This window comes from Alnus glutinosa, chromosome 3 (genome assembly GCF_958979055.1).
Source record: "Alnus glutinosa chromosome 3, dhAlnGlut1.1, whole genome shotgun sequence".
NCBI classification, from domain to species: Eukaryota; Viridiplantae; Streptophyta; class Magnoliopsida; order Fagales; family Betulaceae; genus Alnus; species Alnus glutinosa.
The window spans coordinates 11597899-11609394 of record NC_084888.1 but is presented as its reverse complement, the minus strand read 5'-3'; the positions used below and the strand labels follow the sequence as shown (position 1 = coordinate 11609394).

General features: G+C 35.9%; 2 protein-coding genes across 2 annotated transcripts; one reads left to right on the top strand and one right to left on the bottom strand.

Annotated features, from left to right (window-relative positions):
* LOC133864854 (glycosyltransferase BC10) lies at positions 1-4077 on the top strand. Its single transcript, XM_062301284.1, has 2 exons — positions 1-1289; positions 3153-4077. Exons 1-2 carry the CDS (start codon positions 771-773, stop codon positions 3789-3791), a joined length of 1158 nt encoding a protein of 385 aa, XP_062157268.1. The 5' UTR covers positions 1-770; the 3' UTR covers positions 3792-4077.
* Positions 4078-7270: 3193 nt separating this feature from the next.
* Positions 7271-10967, bottom strand: LOC133863972 (IAA-amino acid hydrolase ILR1-like 4). Its single transcript, XM_062300147.1, has 5 exons — positions 10458-10967; positions 10181-10306; positions 9239-9553; positions 7991-8119; positions 7271-7852 (listed from the first exon to the last, which is right to left on the bottom strand). Exons 1-5 carry the CDS (start codon positions 10815-10817, stop codon positions 7445-7447), a joined length of 1338 nt encoding a protein of 445 aa, XP_062156131.1. The 5' UTR covers positions 10818-10967; the 3' UTR covers positions 7271-7444.
* Positions 10968-11496: the final 529 nt, after the last annotated feature.

Below are 11496 nucleotides of genomic sequence, written 5' to 3'. Positions count from 1 at the left end.
TCCGCAGATGTGGACGCGCAAGAACTCACGAAATGCACACATCAATGGGCAGAATCGAAGTAAACAACCGACCTTGTAAGAGCTCCACAAGGAACGGGCAAAATCCATAAACCACAATTCTTGGTTTTCCCATCCCCAACCCTACTTCTTGTCACCCTCTCTGTCTCACTCTTTTCTTGATGCTTCAGTTTGAACAAACACCCACCACAAACGTAGATATCGAAGTCCATAAAAACCTCTCTAATCACACCCGCACAATAATTCCACATTCAGTGAAAGCTGGCGCAAGTAGAGTAAGTGTGAACTGATCCCCCACATTGTTTCTCAAACGCCTATATGTAGTACATACCGTTTAAGTACCCACACGGTAATATCACTTCCACCCTTTTCTCTTTTTCCTCTTTTATCCCCATTTTACATGTTGTTTCCATATTTGCCAAGGAATTGGAACATCAAGTTTTGATTTTGTTCAAGGGTTTTCTGTTCCTGAGAGGAACTGCTTTTTTGGGAAGTACCAATTTGGTGAGGGGTTGAGTTTGGTGGGTCTGGAATCTGGCTACTATATGCATGTGTGTTGTGATTCTTGATGAAAATCAATTACCCATATGGCAAAACCAAACTTCCTTCGCGTCATCATTGCCGTTATGAGACGCAATTTCTGTGTTATGGTTTTGCCACTGGGAGAAGTATTGATATGAGGTGCTACGGGGACTTGATGTTATGAAAACATAATGCCCAGAAGCCGAATTTGATTGAAAGTTTAGGTAAAGATGCAATCGAGGTTGATGGCATTGGAGGAAGGCAAGAACCCTACCACTACACTGAGAACAAATCAATCCAGGACTTTACCTTTGAGACTCCTCCAATGGTTCTTGTTATTTTTGGTTCTGGGTTTTGGAGTTCCGATTGTTAGCATGTATATGATTCGATATTTTAAGGCTGCGAATGTTTCTTGGATAGCACCGTCCACTCTTAGGCCTTGCTTTGAAGAGCCAAGTACAATAGAGAGTTGGATTAGGCCTCCATCAAATCCCTTGCACATCATGAATGACACTGAACTGTTGTGGCAGGCTTCCTTTGTTCCTCGAATAAAATCTTATCCGTTCGTGAGAGCTCCCAAGATTGCCTTCATGTTCTTGGCAAAGGGGCCATTGCCAATGGCACCTCTCTGGGAGCGGTTCTTTAAGGGGCATGAAGGGCTTTATTCAATCTATGCTCATACACTGCCATCTTACAATGACAGCTTTTCAACGGCATCAGTTTTTTACGGGAGACAAATCCCAAGCCAGGTATCAGCAACCTTTAATTTTTTAATATATTTGGTGCCGTGAGTTGCTATATTCTTTTATCGAAAAACAATTTATTTTATTTCTATCAACATTATTGGTGTCTCCTCAATATGCGTTAAAAAATTTCTATAGAGTTCTTAAATATAATTTGTGAATTGACATGGCTGATGCTGCTGAAAAATTGCCCTTTTGAGGTGCATAGGGAGCAATCAGCTATAGGATTTTGGAAGGAAGCAATGCATGTAATTGGTTGTAAACTTGTAAAATGGCCCTTTTCTACATGAATGCTAATGGGGTTTTTAATCTTGATAAATTGGTAATTATGTGCTTAATGTTCTATCAAATGGCTAGATGTTGGTCTCTCTCTAATTTGGTCAACAGTAAAATAATTTTGTTATTGGTTATTTCAGAGGTGACATTGATCCATGATAAAGAACATATAGAGTTATTTTGAGATGTTTAAGCGTTTATGTTGGAAACTATTAACTGCATTGGTGAGGAATGACACGTTTTAAGTTGAAAGGTAGGAAATGTGAGAGAGTTTAGTGCCAAGTGGAAATTCATTGATGGCATATGGCTTTAAAAAAATTCTGCTCCCGTTGAACATCAAACGGTCATTCATTTGGCTGGCTCAAATGGAAAAAGGACCCTTTTAATTGGCCTGCCCAAATATTTGGGACAAGGCTTTTTTGGGTCTTGACTCAGTTTGCTAAGGAGGTATCATAAAACCATATTTGGTTTTATATCAAAGATTTTTGGCTCCTTCCATCTCATGGCAAGACAATGTGGAGAAAGCACAATGAAACTGAGTCATTGTCAAGTGTGCTTCATCGTTATCTTTTGAGCAAAACAATGGAAAGGGTGTAAGCTACATGTACTTAGCACCATGAAACTAATAATTATATGCTGTTAAATTAACTGTTGTTTAATCCCAAAACCTCTCCGGGAAAAAGTAGAAGCCAAGCTGTGACCAGGAAGTGCATGTGGCAAGTTTTTAAAGTAAATATTTTATAGGTTCTTTGGGACCATTTCATGCTGCCTGTCATCACTCATTTTGAGCATAACGCAGGGACTCCACTCTTTAGGGTAACTGCCTTTCAACCATGGTTTTGTGCCTAGATGGAGTAAAATGTTAGCATGTTTTGCCAATACAACCTTGAATTGAGTGTGGACATTATTTGAGTTGTTTGAGTTGCATCTCACAATAATATGTTGAGGTTCTAGCATTTGGAGTAGGAAATAATTGGTGACCTTGATAGAAATTGTGGACCATGCAACCATTCGACATACTTGTAGGATTTGGCCATTCATCCTTAACCCACTGCTTTTCTTAATTTTCACTATAGTAGTCTCCGGTGATGCATTATCATGGAGCTACTTATGCTTTACATGCTCCTATTATTATTCTTAAGCATTTTTCATAGGTTGTTGCTTCTCCTTTAATGTATGCCGCTTTTTTTCTTTCTTTGGATCGTGTACTGAATTTGAATTCTGTATTGATATTTATTTTCTATACAAAGAGTCTCTTCGAGGTTCAAAGGGGGCAGCATTTTGAATTTTCAATGAGAAATATAGATGCATTTTTTGTTGCCATAGAATTAACCAAGCCAGTTTCTTGATAGCTTCTGGACCCTGTATGCTCTTTGTGTCTTGAGGATATGATCATGTATGTGGGGAAATGATGAAAAATTTCTAGCTGGATTTCACTGTTTCTAAACAGCTACTCGATCACATTTTTGTTTCAGCATTTCTCTCTTTCATAAAAAAAAAAATAATAATATGAATAAAGAAATAAAGAAATCATCATGTTTTTGCTTGTTGGAAACTCGAACCACTCATATTCCTGTGGTGTTTCCCAAGCAGGTAGCAGAGTGGGGAAGAATGAGTATGTGTGATGCTGAGAGGAGACTCCTAGCTAATGCATTGCTTGATATCTCAAATGAATGGTTTATCCTCCTGTCTGAGTCATGCATTCCTCTCCACAACTTCAGCATTGTTTTTCGCTACATATCAAGATCCAGATACAGCTTTATGGGTTCATTTGATGAACTTGGACCCTATGGGAGAGGGCGCTACAATCAAAACATGGCGCCCGAGGTCAACCTCACGGACTGGCGTAAAGGGTCTCAGTGGTTTGAAATTAATCGGGAACTTGCAGTTAAGATAGTTGAAGACACCACTTACTATCCCTTGTTCAAAGAGTTCTGCCAACCAGCATGTTATGTAGATGAGCACTACTTCCAGACAATGCTGAGCATCCAAACTCCACATCTTTTGGCAAACAGGACCCTTACGTATGTGGACTGGTCAAGAGGTGGTGCTCACCCTGCTACATTTGGGAAGGCTGATATTAAAGAGGATTTTTTCAAGAAGATATTTGAAAGTAAGACCTGCCTATACAATGATCAGCCATCTTCACTTTGTTTCCTTTTTGCAAGAAAGTTGGCTCCAAGTGCTTTGGATCCTCTGTTGGAATTATCATCCAAAGTTCTAGGCTTTTGACATAATGCTATTTGGGGCATGTCAGTTTAGTAATGAGGTAAATCCACTTGGTCTGATGTGATTGATCTCTAGTTACTCCTTCACAAGATTTTGAAACTTCAATATTACTGTATTCAGATATATAGAGAATTAGAACCTGAAATTAGCATCTAATTCGAGCTCAGGCAGAGTACTGAATATTATATTTTATTGGTTGTCAGCCGATTAATAATAATGCTATACATTGTAGCAGTATTAAATAAATCTTGCAACCTCCTTTCTGGTAGGATGCCTTTTCATCTTTCCACTGAAATTCTCTATATTCTTGTAGCATGATGATTGCACGGCTACCTTTATAAAAATTTGAGGCAACTGGATTAAGTTAGGTGGCCTTTTGGATATTAGATCTACTTATTTGATTTTTTACTTAAAATCACTCCTCATATTTCACTGTTACTTGCTTTGATTGGTAGCAATCTAGCCAGAGTTTGGAAGCATGCCAAATCCTACTGTCCTTTTATCTATTCTTGAAGGTAAAGGACCATGAACGTGCTATCTTTAATGATATATCATTGACCATTACATTTTTAAAGTGGTAGTTCCAACTAACAATTTTTATTTTTATTTTTATTTAATAATATGACTAATTTAAGGGTTGATTGGTACCAACCTATCAACATTGTGGAAATAATGGGATAGTTGTAGTTTCTAGTATTCCTCTGTATCATTCTCTTCAATTTCTTGATCTTAATTTGACAACCGCATCCATTTTATTTGGATTGAGATTGTTATTGTGTCGGCCGCATTACATTTTATCATAATAACAAATTAAAAAAGAAGAGTGCTACACGTACTTTCAAGTGTTCATTCTATGACGTAGCAGTGTAAATCATCATTAGATGAAATAACAAATGAAATTACATAAAACCATTTTAGATATTAAATTTTGGTTCTTTTCCAACTTACTTTTTATAAAACCATTGTTAGTGAAATTTTTGCACAGCTATTGAACGTATATGTGCTCAAGTATGAAACTATTGGAAAGTTTTGGCCTATTTAGCAATTTTAGTCACCATAAAATATTCAAAATGTTAAATTTTGATTATGGGGGAGGTGATATTTTTTATTTTTTATTTTATTTTTAGTGCACTATTTAACAATTTATTCTTTAGTGTTAAATGTTTATTATTTTCGTTGGAATATTTGGGTTTAAGAAGGTTCATCAAACTTTTAGTTTAACCGTTTCTCTTCCAATTGTCGTAATTATTTTTAAAGACTACATTATAATTTAAATTCAAAAATCTTTTTGCGAAAACGTCTTAGAAAAGAATAGCCAAAAATATAAATAAATAATAATGAGGAAGAAAAAAGAATGAAAGAAAATAAAGGTTTTAAAGGAATTCATTAAATTTAAATAACTATTGATTTATGCCCTATAATGATGGTTGGGTGGATCAAATTAAATCAACATTAAACAAAAAAAAAATAAAAAAATGCTACTTATCACAGATTTAGCAACCCTAAAACCATTTAATATATTAAATTTTGGTTAACCATGGTTAGGGAAATTTTTACATAACTATTGAACGTACATGCACTCAAGTATCAAACTGCTAGAAAGTTTTGGCTATTTAACAATTTTAGCCACCCAAAAACTATTTAAAATGTTAAATTTTGGTTATTGGGAAAGTAATATTATTATGAGAAAAGTACACATACACTCCTCAAACTATCATTTCATTGTCAATTTCTATTTAATATTAAATATTAATATTAATAGAAAAACTATTTAATATTAAATTTAGTCCTTTTTTTTTTTTAATCCATATTCAAAGCTTAAACTACAGATCTACTGGCAACAAATTATCTTAATTTATCTATTTGTTTTCCTGATTCCCCAGTTTAAATGTTTTTGGCTAATATGTCATGTATATCGTTTTTGATCCTTGGTGGATTGAATTAAAGTAACACTAAATCACAAAATAAACGTTTCAGTTGTCACAATTTTAATACTCCAAAAATATCATTTGTGAAGATTTTAGGCACCCTATTTCATTTCTCAAGGTTATATTATAAATATGTTTATAAGGCCTAATTCAATTTTAAATACATGTGACACACGTTAAAAGACTCAATTCAATTTGAAATGTGCCACTTGTCACATTCTAAGCTATATTATTGAACTTTTATGCTATTATATATAAATACATGATATAATATGATATATTGTTTAAAAATTTGAGGCATATCATAATTTTAAGCTTCCACTTGTCAAATTTTTAAAAAGTCTAGGCTAGTGATTCTGATAATATATACATGATGATACCATATATTAATGGCTGCTTGAAAATTTCACACATTTCGTAATTTTAGTATATTTGATTTATATTTATTTGATTTGGACAATAATAACAGTTGACCTATTAATATTATGATACAAAGAAATCCTATTTAATTTAGATGTCTAATGTATTTTGATTTATGCTTATGTATATTATATAGTATATAAGCTAATAAGCATTCTAGGAATACATTAAATGGACACTTGTCAACACTTTAGATTAATTCTAAACTATTTTTTTTTGAAGGCTTATGCTTTTATATATATATGTGAAGGGTTTTTTATTTTTATTTTTATTGAAAACATATATATGAAGAGTTAATCAGAAGAAAGTGTTGTCCTCAAGAGGTAGTTCAATTGGCACGCCTCATGAAACTGAGGTCACTAGTTCGAATCCCCCCTCCTTTTTGTGTGGATATGTCAAAAAAAAGAAGAAAAAAAAGAGAAGAAAGTGCTTAGCGAAAGGAAACTCTTCCCCCTTCACTCCTAAAAAAAAAGAAAAAAGAAGAAGAAGAGCATAAGCCTTTATTCCTTTACACACTCCCGAACTCGAAAAAAAAAAGAAAAAGAAAAAGAAAAAGGGTAAAAAAGGGAGAATTTCATTAAAAGATATCGAACTATCGGCTTATTTAATTTAAGGGTACTGAATTCTAAAAAAAAAAAAAAAATTGCCTAAATGCACTCTTTGGGGGGGAAAGAGGTGAAATGCCGAAAGTTGACAATTCTTACCTAAACGTAACGTGATAGCACCTGTCTCTGTTTTTAGTTACCAACTTGCAAGCTGTGAAAAACATTAATATAGAGAGCAACAATTCTAACAGACTTAAATCTTATAAAATTCTGACTTTGTAGCACCTTAATACATGCATTTATTCATCATCAATTTGCAAAAGTTGACGACATAACTGCCTTCAATTGGTTGACCATAATCATATTTGAATTTCAAACGCATTCCCTGACGTCAGGTAGTTGGTATATTCATGTGAAAAATTGATTAACTAAGACTTTGTCTTTTAAGCACGCTTTTATGGCGCTGCATTAGTGTGCAAAAGAATGCTTTTATCTATGAATCGTCTGCAATTGAATTATTCAAAGTTTTCAACTTCAAACAAACGGTACAAAGTCAAAAGAATGCTTGTAGAATGTGAAATGCACAGGATTGAAGATGTGGAAACTGACAACTTTATCGCTAAACATAATAAATCAACAGAGCTTACACTAACGAACCTAAAGTATTTGACACTAATTAATGACTTCAACAAGTCATCTACAGCTGAAGCATTTTTGAATTTAAGGCTGATGCCTGATGAAAATTTGGTCGTGCCAAAAGCATTTACAATTCATCATGATGTTTTCTGTCTGAGAAAGAAACTTCCGGTTGGAGTTCAAGGAGATATGTAGCAGCCAACGACGCATGAAGTGCGGCACCATAAGGAAATGCATCTTCATTAATTTGGAAGTACGGCGAATGCAATGACTCGAGCCGTCCACGAGTCTCATTCGCCATTCCAAGTAAGAAGAAGTATCCAGGTACTACCTCTTGGTAAAACGCAAAATCCTCTGATCCTGTCAATGGTTTCAAGTCCTTGACTTTATCTATGCCAAGCATATCTCCTGTGACATTAAGGAAATGCTCATGCAAGCCTTCATGGTTTATGGTTGGAGGGAAGAAGGGTTTGTCTGCTGTAAAAAAATTCACAGTTGCATTGCACCTCTGCACAGCAGCCTGCCCTGTGATGACCTGTTATGGTGAAAAGAGGGGTGATTGAAAGGGAAATGACTATTGAAGAAAAGCTGCCTCTTGCCAATTTATTAGTTCCCAATATGTGATATTCATATATGGCCAAGTATACTGCTATCATAATTTTAAGTGCTGTACCTCCTCAATCCGCTGTCGCAGTTGCATAAAACTTTCCCTTGAAAATGCACGAAAGGTGCCACCAATCGTTACCGAATCTGGAATGACATTGAATGCACCACCTCCCTGGAATTTTGCAACAGTAACTACCTGCAAGGGCATTGAGCAGATTTACTGGATTATCGCAATGAGGATATGTTCCACAGATTCATAGTCTGGCTTGCATGAAAACATGGTAATAATGTCATGGATTATTCACAAAATAGGGCTCTCAGAGCTTATTGAAGGGGGGGGGGGGGGGGGAACAAATTAGTTAAATGGCAAGAATTTCATAAGGAGTTCAGGAGATCAGAAGAGAAGTTTTCATTGAAAGCTTCATCAAAGTCACGTTTTACATAAAGCCATTACCTACTGTTCGTCTCTTGAAAGCAAGAGTTCAAAACTTGAGATCTAGATAGCTAGGGTCCTAACTAACCTTCAGCACTTTATATGAACGGCTGAAACTTGACAGCCTGAAAGTTTTATCACTGCTTCAGCTAAGGCCCCTATCAATATCATTTGTCTCTTACTTAAAAGAGTGTACGGGATCTTCAATTTTTTTTTTCGTGAGAATTTCAACAATTTTATTATAATAGACCAACATCATTGGTTTCTGGCCACCATCTCTCATCTTTGGAAGTAACAATGTTTCCTCAATTCCTCATAAGTCTTGTCGTTATTTCCTGTTCAACAATTGTCGTAAGCATGACAAGGTCTTGGTACAAATCTATGTTCTACTTTAAAAGGGTTCTTAAACTTTAGTGATTAAACCTTAATTTATTGCATTCAGCAACAATCTTAATTTTTCAATAAGAACGATAACTTCTTCCACAAGCTATGTAGTTACTATTGTTTTTGTTTATCATGATTCTTTCCTGTACAATTAATAAATGCAGATGATGATTTTCGGGTTGGTTTCTCAACAATCACACCTGTTACCTACCAAGCAGGTCACGCCACATCACATTAGAGAAAGTGTTGGGAGTCACTTCACCATGAGGCACAAATCCCTGTTACATGCCTACATAGGATGCCTTACTTTTTCCCCGCCAAATGCAATAAAGAACTTGAAAAAGGAGTTATTGAGGCTCTATCGAATATAACAGGTTCTGTAGATAGTGGCGCACTAGAAGTTAAACAGCTCTAAAAATTTGCTAAATCATTTTATAATCTTGGATAGAAGGAAAGGGGGAAAATAACCAAAAATAAATGTGAAAAAATGAAATATACCTGTGGGTCCAGTGGATCGGCTTCCCGTGAAACAAGATGTTGTAAGCTAACAATCACATTAGAAGCTGCCAATATTGGATCTACTGAGTGCTGAGGAATGGCTGCATGACCTCCTTTTCCACTTATTACAGCTTCGAAGAAGCCGCTCCCAGCCCCTATGGGACCAGCTCTGGAGTGAACTTCACCTACAGGGAAGTTAGGTGCAACATGCAAGCCAAAGATAGCATTTACATTTTCTAACACTCCATCATCAATCATCTTCATAGCCCCTCCACGACCTTCCTCAGCTGGTTGGAAAACAAGCACAACTGTGCCCTGGCAAAAGTTCAATAATATCAGTAACCATAAGTGGGGGAAGAAGAAACCTTGAAGACACTCTTAATGAGAAGTACTAACTGTCTGGGGCTATTAGTTATGCTGTCAATCTTTACTATGTAATGAATAATCAGATGTTCTTTTCTATTAACTAGTAACTGTTTTTAGCACTTTTGAACCCCTTTCAAAAGGGGTCTCACTGTAGCAAATTGTCTCCTTTGCAACAATAATGGATCCTGATCCCAAAGCCAAATTGGTCATGTGCTCTATACATATTGCAAAAAGGATATATATAGTTGGTATGATTGGACTGCTCATTGAATAATCACCATAGCTAGACTATCCACAGAACCTACAACCACATGGCAAGATACTAGGACGGCAAGATATTTGTTTGATACTCAAAACTATGCATGGACACCAACACGCAAGCCATATTATTTAGACACATAAATAAACCCGTGAAGAACCGTTTGAGTGAACAGGAGATTAGTAGCCCTTTCATTTTTATTTTATTTTTTAGTTTTAGGTAAGGAGAGTAGTTATCCAGTCATGTGAGAACCATATTACGTACCAATTTTGTCTGGACAGGTTTTGAAATTAACAAGCAAAAATGAATCAACATACCTTTAACTCCTCGCGATGCTCTTGAAGGATCTTTGCAGCTCCAAGAAGCATTGAAACATGGGCATCATGCCCACAAGCATGCATCTTCCCAGGATTTCTACTCTTGTGCTCCCACTCCACCAGTTCCTGTATCCAAGACCGCGTCAACACTGTCCATAGAAGCACTCTTTTCCCAATCAACGTATTCAAATCATCAAAATTACTCAATTTTACAAACAACTAAACTCTAACAATACAATGCATATGTCAAACATATAATTTCAAAATTTGACCGAACCTGCATAGAAAGTGCATCCATATCAGCCCTTACGGCCACAAAAGGCGGTCCACCGGTCCCAACGTAGCCGATAACACCAGTAACTGCAACCGGGTACTTATAGCGAATACCCATCTTATCCAATTCTGCTCTGATAAGCTCACTGGTCTCAAATTCCTCAAAACCCAATTCTGGGTTTTCATGTATCTTCCTTCTGATTCCCACCATCCAATCAAACAGTTCTGGCTTCTTGGCAAATTGGAGAAACCTTTTGGGGATTCCCGAGAGCCCATTTGAGCTTGAGGAAGAACCTGAGAAAGCGGGTTTTGAGCAGAAAAAGTTAAGGACAAAAATAAAAAAGACCCACTTGAAGACACCCATTGATTTCTCTGCAACCGAGCTCGGGATTGAAAATACCAGGAAGAAAGGCTAAGCTTGGGAGAAAGTAACATGGGGTTCAAGCATTTTTTATACAAGAACTAGCATGAAAGTGACGCACAGTTTTAAAATGAGGAAAATGCCGAATTGCAGAATTAGAATACAAGACTCGTGCTTTTGTAATAAGACGGGTTCCGTCTGCCCATGAATGTGAGTTTGAAAGTGGTGGCTGCAACTATCGGTCACAGCTAGTCCGACCCACGTGCTAAATTCTAATGCCCACATGTTGTTTTTAAGGTTTTCTCTTTTTTTAAATATTCCTTTGATTTTTCTGGGAAAGAGAGGAGAAGGAGAAGGGGAACAAATTCTAATTTGCTTGTCCTCTTCCTTTTTTTAGTCTTTATTTTGCCACCTCTCGTTGTGCCAATCTATAATTATCTGACAATGATAAACGCTGACGCAATAATTCTAATTAATTTTAAATAAATTTTTGTTAAAAAAAAAAAAATCTAAGAGTTGGTAAAGATTACCACGTGATCGCTGCAAAAAAAGTACATGGTATATGAAATTACTCTTTTAAGTTTATTTGTTCTGTTGTTATCATGCTGGGCACTCTATTCTTTATAATAAAAGCCCCTCAGTTATTGATCCTCGAAAGTCTATACCTTTAGTCAAAGAATAA